The 20230-nt window shown below is 38.6% G+C and overlaps 1 protein-coding gene across 1 annotated transcript; it reads left to right on the top strand.

Annotated features, from left to right (window-relative positions):
* Window positions 1-277: 277 nt before the first annotated feature.
* bcap31 (B cell receptor associated protein 31) lies at window positions 278-15637 on the top strand. The gene is made up of 8 exons (XM_057357166.1): window positions 278-392; window positions 1126-1234; window positions 1927-2027; window positions 2402-2546; window positions 5873-6008; window positions 11997-12126; window positions 13252-13352; window positions 15352-15637. Exons 2-8 carry the CDS (start codon window positions 1143-1145, stop codon window positions 15388-15390), a joined length of 744 nt encoding a protein of 247 aa, XP_057213149.1. The 5' UTR covers window positions 278-392; window positions 1126-1142; the 3' UTR covers window positions 15391-15637.
* Window positions 15638-20230: the final 4593 nt, after the last annotated feature.

Below are 20230 nucleotides of genomic sequence, written 5' to 3'. Positions count from 1 at the left end.
TCAAATGGTCTTGTTGTTGACTCTTCATTTCACTTCGTTTTTTATATTATTATGAATCATAACAATAATAGGTAATAATGTTTTTAAATGTACAGTAACTATTTTAGTAATAATAATAAACATGTTTATATTTGTTTGAAAGACTATGTGTCTAAACGTTTATTCATTTCCGATGTCAAATTATCGTTGACTCTTCATTTCACTTCGTTTTTTATATTATTTTTGGGGACTTTTACTCTAGTATAACAACGGAAGTTATCACGCTGTCATTAGCGTGAGTTGGCACGCATACCGGAAGCAGATAGAAACAAGCAGGAATTAGGCAACAGCAGAAGTTTTGACACATTCTCACAGGCCTTTCTGTGAAATATTTTGCTTTTCCTTCAGTTTCTGTAAGTTGAACACATTTTTTGATCTGTGTAATGTTAAACCATAATTCGCACTTTAAAAAGCGCCATAAAGTGGGCGTGTACTGTAATGAAAGCGATTTTGCTTATTGTAAAGCTGTGAAAAACTCGTTCTTTATGTTTGTTCACGAACGTATTTCGTCTGTTTGTACATATATTTTTAGATGTGTTTTATCTATCTAGTGGTTTAAAATCGGACGCCCACGTTTATGTGTTCTTGGATTAAATTATTAATGCATGATTCCTACCTTATATCTGATCTCAGATCAGTAATAAATATTCGTCACCTTCATTTACAAACCTGATGTTAGGAACTAGTCTTTCTTGATTTTCTGTTCTTTTAAACCTTAAAAAGCTGTTGTTCTGTACCAGTTGTGAGTCTTTTATTTGTTCAGTTGGGAGAATAAATACACAATTTAGAGAACTAGGAGAGAAAGTTTTGCTTCCCAAAATTAGCCATACCGTGTTTCTTATCAAGGCCTCAAATGTGGAGTTATTTCGTGTTTGATGGTTTTCTGCTGTAGACACGAGATGGTGCTGTTGTTTCAGTTATAATGGATGCAACTTGAATGTCTCCATTTTTGCAGTGTGTTGTGCCTCAAGGTTTTACTTTAACCATGATGAAATGCATTTTCTCCTAATCTGACATGTTTTTCCGTGTACATGGTCTTGTTTCAGGACTTTCCAGTCTGACTGATCATTTCTTTTGGCCTCATAGGTTAGCAGGTTGCTGCCATGAGTCTTCAGTGGACGGCCGTGGCTACATTTCTTTATGCAGAAGTATTTGCTGTACTACTACTGTGTGTCCCATTCATATCCCCGAAAAGGTGAGTTTTTCGCTTTTCTGTTAAGGCATCTGTCAAGTTTTATCAAACACATGTTAAAAGGGGCAACAATTGAATAATGTTTTGAGGCCACACCCCATTTTGTCAGAGTAACCCTGTGAGATTGAAATAGTCTCTTTAATTAAATATGTTTTTGGGGACAGAGCTTTTAAAGCGTAGTGTCATTTCAGATTTATGATATTCATCCACACCCGTTTTCCTCACTGCGGAATGCTTTTAGGATTTTTCCAACTCAAGTTCTGTGTGACTGCTGAGCCATCATTGTGTTTTCCTAAATCATTCGTTTTCCCGAAGCCCCAAACACGTATGATGTTTTGATTCCACTGCTACCAAAACAATAATTGAATTCAGCTCAACACCCAAAACTTTCACACGTAATTCCTTAAATGTGAGATTCATATGACCTTTTAATGGATTTGCCAAGTTATATAAAGATGGGGACTGTAAACAACCTTTTCTTAGAATCACAATAAAATGCGAAGAATGTTTGTTCAGAAAAAGGACAGATGCTTGATTGTTTCATCTTTGGACGCCAGTTTATCATTGTATGAAAGAAAATTCAAATTATGATGTTTGTTCTTTGGTCTTGTTAAGAAACTTTAATCTTATCTTATGTGCCTTTTGGCCTCCGTTTATCATGTTGTTGTATCACGTTATCATCATGTCTATTTTAGATGGAGTAAATTCTTCAAATCCCGGCTGGTCGCTGTCATTACGACGTACGGAAACACAGCCTTCATTGTGATCATTTGTATCCTCGTCTTTCTGCTCATAGGTGAGGTTAAAGTCAGTAATGCAGTGTCACTGGGGAACAGTGGCAAATAATGTAAAACATGACTGATCCCATTCAACTCATTCTTACTGATGTTGTCAAGGAATTACTAGAAAGAGAGGACAATCACATTTATGTTAGCCATTTAGATACTAGGTGACATGTAAATCAGCATGACTTAAATGTATTTATATGAAAAAACGAATAGCGCTAGATTCTAAAGAGTGTCTGGAGGATGAGTCATCAATATTTATGTTCCTTTTTACCAGAACCAGCCAAAGCATGTTCATTTCTGCCATTTCTTTCTGGAAGTATTGATAGAATTAGAAGAATATGTGAATGAATGGAACTGATGTTTATGTTTCTGCTTTTGACAGATGCCTTTAGAGAAGTGAGAAAGTACAGTGTGACCGAGAAGGTTGACCTGAGCAACAACCCTGTGGCAATCGAGCACATCCACATGAAGCTGTTCAGAGCTCAAAGAAATGAATACATTGCTGGTTTTGCTCTGCTGCTGTGTCTGTGAGTGCTTTAATCTCGCTCTTCCTCTAGAGAACCGCCTGTTAAAGACCCCCCGTGGTGAAAATCAAGTTTTTAATGTTGTTTATATGTCTGTGTAGTGTTTTTAATATGCTTTAAGCCAACCCATGTGCAAATGTATAATTTGAAACCATTGCAGAGCATTTTCTCCATAAAACTGCAGTTTACCAAAGGGAGTAAAAAAAAACGTGGTTTGAAACTACTCCGGTTAATGACGTCATAAACCTGTAACCAATCATATCAACTCATTTGATCCCTGTGGATCTGCAGTTTGAGGCATAAACCGGCAAAGATAAAATGATCGCTGCAGTGCCGAGTCAGCTCTCAGTTTCAGTTTTAGCAGCGTCTGGAACTGCCGAGTGCGAATGAGTGGAGTCGGGGCTAATTTGCATATTCATGTGTCTGCCTATGCTTAATGAAGGCGAGGTGTAAAGTTACATTCAAACTAAGGGAGAAAAAACATTTTCAAATAAAAAAAACGTTTAAATATGTCATTTTGATGGTCAGAGTTGAGTTTTAAGGGATACAATTATCGACCATAGGGGGACTTTAAGAGTCGTATGTTTGAATCAGACTGCTGAATAGTACTATAGGAAGATTATTTATAGGCAAAGTGAATGAGGTTCTGCTCGCATCGACAGAAGAATGCACATTTAAGAACTCTTAACAGAACTGAAAGTCATAAAAATGATTTGGTTCTGTTTTTTAAAACGCAAAGTTCATTCTGAGTAAAAACCGCTTCCGTCTCCCCATCTCTTTCACTTTCTCACCACAACATGTCTCCTCATGAACCTTTGGCCCCAGTTGAAAACGATCAGTTTCACAATCTGGCACCCAGCAGAATTTTGGAGTGAACTTTTCTCTGGCACTTATCAAGGTCTTGGGGTTCTGCAGTCGTGCACATTCTGTCCCCATGAGGTTTATGAGAACGGTCAGGTGTGCACCAGCAGGTTGTGTTCTGGAAACCACACTACCACTTCTACTGGATATTAGATTGGATCTAGCCAGCCTCATTATTTATGGTTATGAAGGTGAATGTGTGGAAAAAAAAGAAGCTGATTCCGCCGTGGGTCCCCCACACTGTATCCATTCACAGAGCACATGGATACATAACGTCCTGCGGCCCGATAGGTCTGTTCTCCTTTGCGTACAGCACGTAACTAATAAGTGTCTCCCAGCTGGGGTGTCTAGTCTGCATAGTTTTTCCTTACAGGGGTTTTACCGTGATTCTATGAATGTAATATTATTTATAACCGGCTGGATGGCTGCTACATCATTAGCGATACTACTTCCCTTGACTGCCAGATCCGAGTGTCATTTTTGTAATCATGCGGACAGGTGCAGGACATGTGATCAAGCCAATGATGACAGCTGGTATATTTAGCCCGTGAACATGGCATTCCAACTGGCTCAAAGGTCACAACTCCTGTTACAAAACTGACCGCTAGCACCTCTGCAGCGGCCCGTGACAGTTTGACTTTTGCTACAGAGCTGTTGGGATGTAGCTGTCGACGCACAGCCGTTTCCGTTTCATTTCAGCTGAGAAAGATCTGATAACGCTTTGGAAACTGCTGTTTTGCACCTTTGTGTTAGGAAGGGTTAAGATATTTTGTTCATGTGCGTCTGGTGTTATCTTATAATAAGTCATCATAACTAATAAATAATTAAATGGTATTCACCCTAAAATTTTTATTGTGAATGCCCGTTTTGTGGTGTATATATAAGTTATAACTATAAAGATATTACTATATAAGCTTCCACATCACGATAATGTTATGTTTATGCTGTGCAATTAATCGTAATCGATTATTAATTTAACTTTTGGCTTCCAACATTTATGAAAACAAAATAATCGAGCTAAAATGATTATTGTGCAACACACACATATATATATATATATATATTCATATATTCATACTTTATTTAATCTTTTTTCCCTCATTCAGTTGAATTAAAAAAGACAAGTTATTTATTTATTATTAATAATGATTAATTATGCAGATTTTTTTATTTAAAGAAGTTTTCCAAAATTTCCTCATAACGTTTTAATACTACTACTAATAATAATAATATTAATAACAGCAATAATAATAATATTTTTTTTCTTTAAAACAATAAAATAATACTTGTTTTTTTTAACTTGATAATGTTTTTTTAATTTTTCAGATATCTGAAATGTGCTAGTCGTTTTACCAGCAGTTTTTTAGTGTGTCTTATATTTGTTGAATACAAATATTTTTAAACGTGTTGAAGTGAATGAATGATACCTAAGGTGACCTCTCATACTGAGGGTTTGACCTTGGTGTCTTTTATCTTGCATATTTGCAAGTTGTGGCTCTCCGTGGTTAACCCCACCAAACCCATCTGCAGTTACGACAGACATCTCTAAAACCTTGAACTCTTATACACATGTGGGCAAAAACACGAAAGCGACAGCTACGGCTCATGCTCTCTGGATTTAAACTTACACGCAAAAGCTAAAATATCTCAATTAATCTGAAAATATAAAAGTACATTTATCATAGAAATGATTGCATAACGTGAGAAAAATAGCCTTTAGGAATCAAGTGGTTATGTATTTGCTTATGGTTGAGTGAGTCATTTGTTTCTGTTGGTTTTTTTTGTCATGCCATCGGCCGGAGGTGATTAAAATACACCGCGATGCTGCGTAACTCAATCTCTGATCTGCTTTGTGCATTTGGACCAGACCATTCTGCTCTGAACCGGAGAGATGTTATTCCTGCAATCCATTTCCAAATTCCATGAAGGCCTGAAGGCTCTGTTTTGACTCCTGTTTTTTCCGTTTGCAGCCAAGAGTGAGACTTATGCTATTCGAGTTAAGCACATACGCCAAAGCTTTTTTTGCAGTTGAATTTCAAGGTTTAGGTGGGGAAAACCATTCTTGATAAATCTCATGCAGATTGCAGACCCATAATCTTTCAAAATTTCGGTCATCATTTATTCACCCTCGTGGTGTTCAAAACTTGTATGTGACGTTTCTTCTCCAGAACACAAATGAAGATATTTTGAGAAATGTCTTATCACCTTACAATGTAAATTAAAGGGTGGTCAATATTTTACTGACATTCTTCAAAATGTCTTCTTTTGTGTTCTCTAGACATAAAAAAAGGTCATACAGGTTTGGAATGACGTGAGGGTGAGTAAATGGAAGGATTTGAAGTTACAAAGGTGAAGTTACATACCAATGTCTCCGATTATTCTTATAAACATGTAAAAATCATCTTTAACAACATTCTCATGCGCACGCTCTAGTTTGTAATAAAATAGTTGTTGTTTCTCTCCTGCAGGCTGTTGAGACGTTTGGCCACGCTGTTGTCCCAGCAGGCCACGCTGATGGCATCTAATGAAGCTTTTAAGAAGCAGGCGGAGGGAGCCAATGATGCCGCAAAGAAATACATGGAGGAAAATGAGACGCTGCAGGAGGTGAGAGAGATCGAGACGCAATTCTCAAGTTTTACCAGGACTGCCAGAGATCGCCCTTGTATTTGGTTGATGACTGTCAGCGTGTTTCATTTGAAATCCCAAAAGGAACTTCGTCGTAATGCTTTAACTTCGCGTGTCCTTGTAAATCAGTCCGGTTTACGAGGAAAGTCTCTGTTTTCCTCTGAGAAATATAGTGCATCAACATATCAGTGAAAGTGGGTCACTGAACTCATGCCAGCTGATGTCTACCTCTAGAGGGCAGCAAATTAAAGGGATAGTTCGTCTAAAAATAAAAAGGTCATTTATGCACACTCGGGTTAGTGAAATATCTTCTATTGTGTTCTGCAGAAGGACAAAAGTGATACAAGTTGTGAAAGACACGAGGGAGAGTAAATAATGCAAGAATTTTCCTTTTTGAATGAAATCTCCCTTTAATGATTGATTTTCATTTGATCAAAAAGGTGCAAGCAAAATCAATACAGTTAAATTGATTTCATTGTAAGAATTACACTATTATTCCTTTATGAATTAAATCAGTAGCAAAAACCAAACACGAAACTTTGCTCGGGTCAAAACTGACCTTTAAAAAGACCTTTTCATAAGGTCAAGTGGTGTGCAAAAAGTTAAAGTGTGACCGAGGAGAATGCTGGGATAGTTCCGCAGGGCCACGCTGTGATGGGCGGCTCAATTACAGCGCTGACGTGCAGTAAGTCACTGCATTGATCTTTGCATGGTGTCACCCCGCACAGAGGCATGACGCACGTGGTTATCACACACACGCACACATGCTTTCATTTCACCATAATTCATGTCCGTCAATATTGTATGGCACACAGAGAACCATAAACAAGAGCACAAGCCGTGCCGAACGACAGATGGTGAAATATTTCAATTTAGTAAATGAAGTTTGACTCTTGCAGAATGATGTGTGTAAATCTCCCTCAGACAGAGCGTGTGGCCGCTCGGCTCGTCAGAAACGGTCGGACGGGTCATCCGGACGTGAGCAGGATGAGATGACCTGCCTGACCTTGACTGTTTCGTAATAAATCGCAACGTTTTAAACACAAGGAAGCATTGTTAGTATGTAGTATGATGTTAAACTCTCTTATGGATTGTAGGTATAAAAACTAAATGTTTACTGATATATGAATGAAAATCATTAATATTTTATTTTTAGAAGATATATGCAAGTCAAGGAAGTGTAGAGACGGACTTGATTCACACTGCATTACGGAAGTGGGCAGCCGCTCCATGATTTCTGTTTCCATGGTAACAGTGGCCACATCTCTGGTTGGCTTTTTTGGATTAAGGGTAGTTATTTTTGAAAAACAAGAATTTTTAAAAATAGACTTACTGAAGCACCGTTCTAACCCTGACAGGTTTATACATCGTCTGAAAGTCTATAGACATAAACAAACGTTATGTGGCCCAAATTTAAAGTGATAGTTCACCCAAAAATAAAACTTCTGTCATCATTTACTCACCCTCTTGTCATTTCAAACCTGTATGACTTCTGCAGAACACAAAAGAAGAAAAGAAAAGACATTTCGAAGAATGTTGTTGACTGGACCCCATTCACTTGCATTGGTTTTGTGTCCATACAATAGTCAGTGGGGTCCAGTGCTGTTCGGTTACCAACTTTCTTCAAAATATCTTCTTTTAACTTCCATTAGACCTCTGCAAATAATCAATAACTGTTTCGTGGTTTTAAATTAATTTAATACAATTCATATACCAGAAATATCACATATTCATAGAAATTGCATATAAAATCAATTGTTTTATTATGACCAACTTCAGGCCAGGAACGTGCGTCTGATGAAACCGTCTGTAGGCGTCTTGGTTTCCACTTCGATGTCAAACAATGCATTCACATTTAATCAAGTGTAAATAGGATGATTATTTTTACAAGAATCTGATTCATACAATATGTGACCCTGGACAACAAAACCAGTATTATGTGTCAAATTTTCACATTCTGAATGAATAAGCTTTCCATTGATGTATGATTTGTTAGGATCTGACAATATTTGGCTGAGATACAACCATTTGAAACTCTAGAATCTGAGGGTGCAAACAATCGAAATGCTGAGATACGCCTTTAAAGTTGTCCAAATGAAGTTCTTAGCATAACATATTACTCACAAAAATCAAGTTTTGATAAATTTGCGGTAGGAAATTTACGAAATATCCTCATGGAACTTGATCTTTACTTAATATTGCCAAAAAAATTCCCGTGCTACTTATGGTTTTGTGGTCCAGGGTCACATATAGCAGTTATAAGTTATGTGCAGTGTTGTGTAAGTTACTCTGAAAAAGTAAAGAATTACTAGTTACTAATTACATATTCAATAGTGTAATTAGATTACTGTACAAATTACTCTCTCCAAAAAGTATTTAGTTACTTATTACTCATTACTTTCTATATCCTATATCAACCTTGATTAGTTAAGTGATTGAAGGACAGACATGAAACGGTTCTTTTAATCCATTTAAATAAATAATATTAAACTACAAACCCGATTCCAAAAAAGTTGGGACACTGTACAAATTGTGAATAAAAAAGGAATGCAATAATTTACGAATCTCATAAACTTATATTTTATTCACAATAGAATATAGATAACATATCAAATGTTGAAAGTGAGACATTTTGAAATGTCATGCCAAATATTGGCTCATTTTGGATTTCATGAGAGCTACACATTCCAAAAAAGTTGGGACAGGTAGCAATAAGAGGCCGGAAAAGTTAAATGTACATATAAGGAACAGCTGGAGGACCAATTTGCAACTTATTAGGTCAATTGGCAACATGATTGGGTATAAAAAGAGCCTCTCAGAGTGGCAGTGTCTCTCAGAAGTCAAGATGGGCAGAGGATCACCAATTCCCCCAATGCTGCGGCGAAAAATAGTGGAGCAATATCAGAAAGGAGTTTCTCAGAGAAAAATTGCAAAGAGTTTGAAGTTATCATCATCTACAGTGCATAATATCATCCAAAGATTCAGAGAATCTGGAACAATCTCTGTGCGTAAGAGTCAAGGCCGGAAAACCATACTGGATGCCCGTGATCTTCGGGCCCTTAGACGGCACTGCATCACATACAGGAATGCTACTGTAATGGAAATCACAACATGGGCTCAGGAATACTTCCAGAAAACATTGTCGGTGAACACAATCCACCGTGCCATTCGCCGTTGCCGGCTAAAACTCTATAGGTCAAAAAAGAAGCCATATCTACACATGATCCAGAAGCGCAGGCGTTTTCTCTGGGCCAAGGCTCATTTAAAATGGACTGTGGCAAAGTGGAAAACTGTTCTGTGGTCAGACGAATCAAAATTTGAAGTTCTTTTTGGAAAACTGGGACGCCATGTCATCCGGACTAAAGAGGACAAGGACAACCCAAGTTGTTATCAGCGCTCCGTTCAGAAGCCTGCATCTCTGATGGTATGGGGTTGCATGAGTGCGTGTGGCATGGGCAGCTTACACATCTGGAAAGGCACCATCAATGCTGAAAGGTATATCCAAGTTCTAGAACAACATATGCTCCCATCCAGACGTCGTCTCTTTCAGGGAAGACCTTGCATTTTCCAACATGACAATGCCAGACCACATACTGCATCAATTACAACATCACGGCTGCGTAGAAGAAGGATCCGGGTACTGAAATGGCCAGCCTGCAGTCCAGATCTTTCACCCATAGAAAACATTTGGCGCATCATAAAGAGGAAGATGCGACAAAGAAGACCTAAGACAGTCGAGCAACTAGAAGCCTGTATTAGACAAGAATGGGACAACATTCCTATTCCTAAACTTGAGCAACTTGTCTCCTCAGTCCCCAGACGTTTGCAGACTGTTATAAAAAGAAGAGGGGATGCCACACAGTGGTAAACATGGCCTTGTCCCAACTTTTTTGAGATGTGTTGATGCCATGAAATTTAAAATCAACTTATTTTTCCCTTAAAATGATACATTCTCTCAGTTTAAACATTTGATATGTCATCTATGTTGTATTCTGAATAAAATATTGAAATTTGAAACTTCCACATCATTGCATTCTGTTTTTATTCACAATTTGTACAGTGTCCCAACTTTTTTGGAATCGGGTTTGTAAATAAAGTACTCTTATTAACTGACCAAAGTATTACAAATGTGAGAATTATACATTAAAGCACGGATTTTAAAGGTAGACTCTGAATGTTGATGTCAATTCCACTATTGCACACACATATATTACACAAAGTAATTAGTTTAATTACATCAGAAGTAACTAATTAAATTACAGAAAAAATAAGAGTAATCCCTTACTTTACTTTTTCAAGGGAAAAGTAATTAAATTACAGTAACTAATTACTTAATAACTAGTTACACCCAACACTGGTTATGTGACATTGTTTTTATAAATACTTTAAATGACGATGTTGTTAGCTAAGATGATTCCTTTGCTGATGGTTGTTAGCACCTTTAAACAGGCCATGTGTCTTATATTTTCATGACTATTTTTTACATCGTCTCTGTGAAATGCGGTTTATACATTGGCAATCCAATTTACTCTTCTTTTTTTGGCCTAGGTAAATTTGTTTTTAAAACTCTGTGTCCCATTTAAATCCACTCTTTTCAGCTCGAACGTGTTATAATTTTTAACTTTGCTTTATCATATCTCCAGTAAACATTAAAACGTCTGACCCACATCCAAAAGCTTGTTGTTTGATGGATGTTCCCCCTGTGTATGTCCTGTTGTTCATGTCCTGTTACATTGCAGAATGTCCGAATAGCTCGGGCAGTTCAGCCTCAAAATATTCACACGGTCACATTCGAATGGTTTTCTGGAGCATGTACTGGGACTCGTTTCACGTACGAGGAAATGTCATGACCCTTGACAGGATTACCGCAGTACTCCTTCTGACATGATGTTCATTTGTAAGGAGTAGGAGAGGACAGCAGGTTCAGTAAGCTCAGTGACGTAAGAGCACACTTTTTCTTACCTGCCGTTAAATCAAAACGAGATGTTGTTTTTTGAAGTCTATTGACTACCTCTGTAATTCTGACATAACGTTTCGTGTTAAACACGAGCGTGAGCTGTGGCATTCAAAGCCATGCATCCTGTAGAATTTGAATGCGCCTGGTCGCTGGCCGTCCGCGAGACCGTCTTCGGGATGGGCAGCTCAGATGTGACAGACGACAGCTCATGGTTTATTAGTGTTATGAAAAGCTGTAGGTGCTTGATTTTACCCACGAGAACTGCTTGTAAAGGTTTTATGAACGAAGCCGTACCTGAATGAGAATTTAAAACGGCAGCTTTCTGGTTATTGGTTAACGTTGTTCAGTAGTTTGTGCTGCCTAGGTGAGATCAACAGTCCAGGAAAGATATTTCAGAAGAAGATTAAAGGTTACAGAGACAAAAACGAATGATTTGCAATACCAGGAACATGTGTTGAATGTTCTCAATGACTTGCACCCGTTTCACACGGCACGCGTCAGCAGCGCATCTTTTTTTTGACGCACATGTTAACAGATGAGAGCATTCAGATGGCACGCGCGAGCAGAAGCGGCGCATAAGTGCTCAATTAAAGCGACAGTGCATTCTTTACGGACAAAAATGGATTGACACCCTTTAGTGACTACGTATCCGATGGCTTTTTATTTATAACTTGTACTACGTAGATCTAAAAGAGCATGAAAGGGATATAACAAATCATAGTTATACAATCTACGTAAAAACGCTTAGATGAAGTTCTGGAAGATATTTTGCTCTTTGATGTATGTAAATAACGTAATGAGAAATTGCATTGTTGTACTGTGGTACTCGGGCTCACGCATGCAGTATGAAACGGGTGTTAGAAAGGTCAAGGGTCTCGGCCAAACGTTTTTGAGGATGCATTCTGCAGAGCAACTGGGGACGTGACGAGACATTTTAAATAACACGTTTGAGAAATAATCACACATCCATCTCATGATATGACTAATGGAGTCTGACTGTTTTTATGCAGAAATTGCGGGAGGCAGGCGTGGAGGTGCCTGAGGTGGGCGGAAAGGCCAAGACCAATGCAGAGGAGGATAAGAAGAAACTTGCTGAAGAGGTCCGACGGTTGAAGGATGAACTCGAGGCAACTAAGAAAGGTGAAATATAAACACTGAAGCCATCATAAAATAACCAGTGTGCGAGACCTTTTTCTTTTAGGGTTATCGGGATAGGCCAACATTTATTCACCTCATGTTGTTCCAAATCTGAATCTTTCTTCTGTGGATCACAAAAGAAGATTTCGGTCGGTCCTATTCCTGCTGGTTTAGTCCCTGCCTCAGAGAAGGAGCTAAAGTGTTCCTCCAAAAAGGTCCGAAAAAAAATTCTGGACGGTTCCTGCGGAAAAGTGTGTACTTCCGGCAAGTCGTTCCGGATCTACGAAATCGTTCCTGTGGTCTGAAAGCCCCTATTTACTGATCGGACCCTTGAAATATTGGCATTTCATTAAATTAGTTTTGATATTTGTCAAGCAGAACAGGGAGGAAGAATCTGACATCACTCCTAAATCTCCTTCACATTCCTCCTAACAGCTGATGTAGAGTCAGTTGGCAGGAAATCTAGATAGCGAGTGTTATAAGGTTTTGATAAACCAGTGGTGAGCAACTCAACATAACAGCAGCAGAATGAAACTCCTCACTGAGAAATGAGTTTAGTAAACCTGAAGGTCACGACCCTCTGACAACCCACATACAGCATGTTGACATTTTACACAGTGTTGCCGCATCCAGTTTGGTCAAAATGTCAAATTATAATGGGTTCTAATGCGTTCTTTCGTCATTGCGCTGTATCCGGTGTAGACACGGTGTTATAGATCACTTCTCAAGACGTAAACAATGCAGGTCCTGAAGATCTTCCTGTTTCAGTTTTTTAACACTGAACAAAACGTTTGAACAGAATGCAACCAACGAAACATTTATAACTGAATCGAAATGTTAAAGATTTGAACATTTGCAGATTTTTAGATTTTATTACATATGTAAGAAAAAAAGCGGTGTTTACATCTGGCAAAAAGGTCTATATGCCGGTTTTGCATCTTTGCGCAATGCTGCTAGCAAATCATTTGAGAAACATAATCTCTGAATCGCAAGCGGCGGTCTGATTTGTTGACTGTGACTTTGTGAGGATGCTCTAATGAAATGTCAGGGTCCTGCGGAAATATTCATCTGTAGTTCTGAGGTAGTTTTTATTGCTTTGATTCTGACTCTGTTTGCTTGTGTTTACAGCACATCAGAAGGCCGACAGTGACGTGAAGGCCATGAAGAAACAAGCAGAGAACCTCACGACAGAATATGACCGTCTGTTGGAGGAACACACCAGACTGCAGGTCAGTGCCTCAACACGCGCACACACACGCACACACACGCACACACACACACACACACACACACAGGCTTTGGTTGACTATCCCCGTGGGGACAGTCCATAGGCGTAATGTTTTTATACTGTACAAACTGTATATTCTATCCCCTATCCCTAAACCTAAAGATCATAGAACATTTTTTGCATTTTTAGATTTGTAAAAAATATTGTTCTGTACAATTTATTAGCTTTTTTGCCCATGAGGACCTCAATTTTGGTCCCCACGGTGACACGAGTCCCCATGTGTTGGTGTGTATTCAGGTTTAGGTCCCCACCGGGATATACAAACATGAACACACACACACACACACACACAAACATCGGTATCAAGACTCAATTTTATGATATTGTAGTATGTCCCGATCATAGACTGTAAAAATGATGGACAGCGTGACGCCGCTTCCTTCCATTGTAATGAATCGAACGTAAAACATCCGACGATGGGCGCTGACAGGTTACGCAAAAATGTCAGTTGAACCAGAGTCTGCACAGTAGAGCAGGAAGTGGAGCGCGGTATCAAGGTCCGGCCCATATTCCCTGATGACTTACTAAAACCAAACTTATTCAAAAACTGAACCATTAACTTGATAAAAACGGACTAAAATAACAGTAAACCTCTTTGGAAACAAACATTTGAAGCGTAATTGTATTTTATAGTTTGGCTCCTGCCCCATTTGTTTACATGGAGAGGGCGGGGTTTATGACCTGTACTGCAGCCAGCCACCAGGGGACGATCAAAGAGTCCGCAGCTTCACTTTTCAGGACGTGTGAGGCACCCCTGGTCCCGATACTGGCATACAGGCACATAGTGTACCCGACCATCGGCAATGTTTTATTTTTTATATTTTGGCAAGAAGTTTTCGGATGTTAGCCTTCATGGAAGGTCTGACGTTTTGGTACCAAGTAAAGTTGGAAATCCCATACGTGTTGTCATCGGCCTGTTTCTAAAATTATAGACCGAGAGTCAATTTCAAACTATAGCTGCATCTCAGGTTCACACTCCGTCTTCCAGCTCTGGGTTATAAATATAACATCACATAATATTACAACGAATCAAAATAACAAACATTTCAACACACAGCAGATATTCGGTATTAGTTGTGTCCCAGCACTTTTCATGCTGCAGAGGTTTAACTGGCCTGGCTCGTGCATACTCGCGCGTCGCAACGCAAAAAATCTAGTCTATTTTTCAGTTGTGAGACGTAATAAACTATACTGTAATCTATACTCTCACAGATGTCATAGATGTGCCTTGATTTCTCTGAACCCGGTGCACCTGCTCTGAACTGCTCCTCTGGAGACATCATATCAAATGACTGCAGGGGTCCTTCTCTGTGTGTGTGTGTGTGTTTGTGTGTGCGTGGTCCTGGTAAACCCTATAGTGTGGGGACCAAATGTCCTCACAAAGATGTCAGTCATTTTTGACCTTGTGGGGACATTTTGGTTCCCATGAGAAAAACAGCTTATAAATCAAACTAAATTGTTTATTTGAGAAAATGCAAAGAAAGGTGTGTGTGTGTGCAAGTGCATATGCATGTGTGTGTGTGCAAGGGGGTTTACAGCCACATCGTGAGCTCGTGAGAGGCCGTGACTCATGAGCATGTGCTCTGGTTATACACGTTACACTCAACACACACCAGGCATGTCAATAAGGTGCTTCCTGCATGCATGCACTGGTTTATTTTTGTCGCTATTATCAAAAGACATATGTGTGCTGTTTGACTCTGATGTGTTTTTAGGGTTATCTCACTCCAAAAAGGAAAAGAAAACAGATGCTTTTGTGACATTTAGGCACCTTTAAGTTTTAAGATAAAAATACAAACTTGCTTGAATAATTCTTGTGGTATTAGGTAAATCTAACAGGTCAAACTGTAGGACACTGCTGGCACAGCTTCCCAAATCTCACAGGATTGTGCGAATCTGCGGCTCTGTTGAATTTTCAAGCTCTTTCTGTCTCTACGCAGGACAAATATGAAGCTGAGCAGGATAAAAAATTCGACTAAACGGAGTCCATAATGCACCTGGCTTCTTTCCTGCATCCACATTGGCTGACAGCAGATCCGCCGGGCTGCGTGTCGCTCCGCTGGCTGTTGAGTGTAAGCAGGGTTCTGGTCCTCAAAAAACGTGATTTTTCTATTCAAGCTTACAAAAAACATTGTACAATGGTTTCTTCTTGTTGTTGTTGCTGTGCTTTTCTGGTGTTTCATTTTTATTTCCAGAGCGTTGCTCATAAAGACAACATAACATGTCCTTTCCAGAGTTGTGTGATTTTTTTGTTGTAGTAAAACAATTATGTAAATGTACATTCGTACATGGTTTATGCAAGAACGGTGTTGCAAACGATATACAGAGAAAATGTGCTTTCTGAATAATGACAACAGTTTGAATATAAGGACCAAGAAAAAAACACGTCATTGAATGCTTTGAAGTTCATTCTTAATTCCTAATAGTTGCGTTTAAAACTTCTGCTTTAATTTCCTTGAGGAAATGTATATGAATATGTATATATGGTAGCGGTACACATGCATGTTTTGGTTCATATTAGATACACGCTGCTCTTGAGAACGTTTACGATTTATCTTTGTTGTTCGCCCTGTATGGAATAGAACCCCTCTCTTCTGGGCTGGTGTAGAGCGGAGAGAACGGGTTCTATCCAGTCCCGTCCTGTTTGAGGCCACAGAGTCGGTATAATCGGATATGAGCCTGGCAGAGCTGTTACAGTGGGTAATAACACCACTTTGGCTGGAACAGTAAAGCATTCACAGCTGATATTACATTTCAAAACACAACACGCTGTATCTCTCTCTTTCTAGGTCTCGAAACGATATCAACGTCGTGTTAAGAAAAGAAAATTGGCCACCGTTTAAGGTCATCACAAATTAAAACATCAGTACAAATACGATGGGATGTGTTGCAAGGGTTCTTGCGGCTCAAGCAGGAAGCTTTGCAATCCCAGAGTTAGAGTCCTGAAAGATCGTTTGGATTTGCGGCAATGACATCATAATGACATCATAGTGTGCCGGTGACGCGATGCTTGATAATTGTTATTCCAGACCTCCCTGACTGTTAACGATAATAAAAATGCGAGGAATGCCGTCTGTTGCCATGACGATAGTTTACGACTGTATTCGCTCTACATGTGGTTATATTAGTGAAACATTTACTAGAGAGGTTCAGTGAAGATGTCAATGCACGACTATGAAAGCAGGCGTTTGAAGCAGCAAAGCGTTTCGATTTTTGAGATCAACAGATGTTTTTGATATTATGTTGCGTATTTACCAAATCCGTTTAGAAACTGACTATTGACTTTCCATAGTAATTTCTATTCCTACTATGAAAAGTCAACGGTGGCTTATTTTAAAGTGAACTACTCCTGTAAAGGGCGTCTTTATATGCATTTCCATATGTAGCTCATTCTTCTTTTTATTAGTGTTTCTAGTGTCTTGCGGGGAAAAAAGCACTGCTATGAAAACTTTGCAATTGTTCAATATTTGTTGTGTCAGTTTTGCGTAATGGGGCCGTTCCGATAGTCCGTATCTTCCTCCATTGTCTTCAGGAAACTGACGCTGCATCTTTCTTCATGAGTATCTTGTGTTTTGATGTGCTCAAGTTGGGATGTTGAACAAAACAAAATAAATAAAGTCAGTCATCCTAAATGCTGTGTTTGTATTGTATTAGTTACATATTTGAATGATTGTATTATTTATATTTTTTAGGGGTATCAGTCGTTTAGTCTGAAGGAAAACTGCTCTGATCTCATCATTATTATCTCTCTCTCTCTCTCTCTCTCTCTCTCTCTCTCTCTCTCTCTCTCCATGTGCTGTGCCAAGGACTAACTCAGGTTCAGATAAGTGCAAAAATACTGTACAATATAAACGAGAGAGACTGACTTCTGTGTGAAGAGAAAACCGTTTTGATGATATATAGTGCAGATATATAAACTGTGATGTGACTAAAACGATGAAAAAACATTTAAAGGTCCAGTGTTTGAAATTTAGCGGCATCTAGGGGTGAGGTTACAAATTGCAACCAACTCCACCCCTTCCTCTCTGGCTGACACAGAACTAAAGATGTCGTCACGTTTTCGCTTCTTTGCCGAAGGAGATAACGTATTTACGAAATGCGCTCTCTACAGCAGTTTGTCCGTTTAGGGCCACTGTAGAAACAACATGGTGAATTCCATGCAAGGGGACCCGCGGTGTATGTAGATAGAATTAGCTCATTCTAAGGTCTTTATACACCTCTGAAGACATGGGTATGTATATTATATGGCACTTTAGTCAAAAGAGCCTCCAAATAATTGCTTAAGGTCTCTTAAAAGTTCCTAGCACTTCATTTGAACAGATTTGTTAACATTTACTCACATTAAATGAGTCAATGTTAAACCATGCAAACCTGCTAAAATAACCGAGATCACTGCTCTGTGCATTCTGTTCTTTCTCTCAGTCACATGCAGTGCATTCTGGGATGCTTTGTAAATAGTATGAGCTCTCATGTACAGTACACTTGTTTGTACTAACTAACCCATTTAAAAATAAGAAATAATAATGTTTGATTTGGTATATAAATGATGTTTGTATTTTTTTTTAAGGATTATAAATCAAGACCGAAAGGAAACGCCTTTGAGCTCAGTCGGTTTCAGTTCAGTAATATATTGAGTTACTTGCTTGAGTTTTTTGTAAATTTGACCTTGAACTGGTTAAATGTTTCAAAGCATTGAAATGAGGTCCGACTAAATGTTTACACGAATTGCACGTGTTGAGAGAGTTTTTGTGTCACCACACAGCAAAATCGCCAGTTTTAAAAAGGGTCAAATTAACTCTCACAGTGTTTATATAATCGTGGATTATGTATACACTGTGAGAGTTAATTTGACTTTTTTTAACACTGGCGATTTTACTGTGCAGTATGAAGATGATGATATTAATGATGATATTAAACAGACAATGTGGCTGCCCGGTCTTTGATTCACACATCATAATACTGAACATTTGGGTCGAAGTCTCTAAGAGCTCTAAGCTACCTGATACAGTGCCTGTTAAAAACTCCCTGCAATAGTTGCTAAACAACACCAATATTCTATTATTCTGTGTTTTAGAAGTGTTTAATGAATGAAAAACGGCTTTATATATTCACAGGAAAATCATTTCAATGTTGAGTTTGTTGCCAGTGGTCTGTTGTCAAAACACTTTGAGGCCTTTTCAAACCTGTGTTACATAACCACGTATTATGTAACGTCTGAGCAATGCAGTGTTTCTATACAATACAAGAGCACTTCCCTTTTGATAATCAATCATTTGTCCGTTCCCACGCATTAAAGCTTAGCTAAAATATACATCATCCATAAATAAGCCATTTGGATGTTCTGGACCAGCACATCATCATTAGTTTAACCAATGGGTGTAAATTTGAGATGTGAATATCAGACGTTGAAACTTGAACGAATTCTATTATCGTCATTGCAAATCTTCAGTTGATTCATGAAACCTGTTTGGCCCGGTGTAAACTCGGCTACAGTATTTGCTATGTTATTCCACATTCATATTTGTCCGTATTGTTTACTAGCTGATGTTAAATAAGTGGGAGTTGATTTCAGCTGTCGTGCTTCAGGCCCGAGCGTCTGTCTGCTCTCAACTGTAGACAGGAATAGCGGCGAGCAGTTCAGTTAAACATAGTCAACACATTTCTGCCAGCCACAGCCTCGGCTTAATATGGCAGCTGCGCTTCTCCTGACAAACCCAGCATTTGTCTTTAAAACCGGTCTGAACCGCATGGGTGTAAAGACTCCCACCCGCCCCGGTTACCAGGTCTGAATCCGCCAACAACTGCACGGCCAGGAAAATTGTCTGCAGGACAGTAAACAGCAATATCTTGGCTCAAACAGCCCTCACAAAATGTGTTAATGGTTATTTTAGGTTCCGTTCCAACAAAAATCATCATTACAACTATTGTTACTACAATCCCTTCCGAAAAAAGTTGCTATTACTTACTGTACTTCTTTCTAACTAAAAAGAACATACTTTTAATCGACTTTGTATGTGCTTCTCAGGAAAACGGTTGAACTATAAAGGCACAGTTCACCCGAAAATGTTAATTCCGTCATGTTTTTCAAAACTTGTATATGACTGGAATACAAAAGAAGATATTTTGAGAAATGTCTCGGTGACCGTTTTGTGTCTATACGATCGATGGAGTCCAATGTTTTTCGCTTACCAAAAAATCTCGTGTTCTGTCATACAAGTTTGAAATGGCATGATGGTGATTGAATTATAGAGGAGTCGTTTTTTATTCGGGTGAGCTATCCTTTAAACACTTTAGTCCCACTTTGGATGGAAAAAGTAGTACGCTAGTATGAACTACATGAAATACACTTGAAACCTAAACTTCAATTTGGCTTAAATATTCTGAATAAAAGTATCTTATTTACCTTTAGTAATGGATTAACCCCTATAAATATATAATACAATATAAGAAAAGATCTTCAAACAATATTTTCTTTTTGAATGGCAGTAGTGGCTAAGATCAAGTTCACACTTTTTTTTTGTGGCGACTGTCTTATGGCATTTTGGTAACAAGAAAGTTGAGATTCTCGCATCAGTTAAGTCCTCCATTATCATGCTTGGATATGACCATTTTATAAAAGAATAATGCTTATGTGTTTGTTATTAAGTAATCTTACTATTGCTTATTTAAAACGTGTGTGGGGTTCTTAATTAAACACAACTTTACGTACAGTATGTGTGACCCTGCCTGTAAAATCCTCTCTTATAATGTAATTACTAGTTAAGGAGCTTCCAGTTTGACTTAAATCGTTCAGTTCACTGAACTTTTAAAGTGGTCTTT

The sequence above is a fragment of the Triplophysa rosa genome, linkage group LG17, assembly GCF_024868665.1.
Source record: "Triplophysa rosa linkage group LG17, Trosa_1v2, whole genome shotgun sequence".
Classification (NCBI taxonomy): Eukaryota; Metazoa; Chordata; class Actinopteri; order Cypriniformes; family Nemacheilidae; genus Triplophysa; species Triplophysa rosa.
Note: the sequence above shows the minus strand (reverse complement) of the source record. Positions and strands in the feature narration are given on the sequence as shown.

Bases quoted from the DNA above. Each gene is read 5' to 3' on its own strand.
- bcap31 (XM_057357166.1), top strand. From the start codon at position 1,143: ATGAGTCTTCAGTGGACGGCCGTGGCTACATTTCTTTATGCAGAAGTA. The intron at 6,009-11,996 runs GTGAGAGAGATC...GTTTTTATGCAG, and splicing joins AAAATGAGACGCTGCAGGAG to AAATTGCGGGAGGCAGGCGT. The intron at 13,353-15,351 runs GTCAGTGCCTCA...GTCTCTACGCAG, and splicing joins AGGAACACACCAGACTGCAG to GACAAATATGAAGCTGAGCA.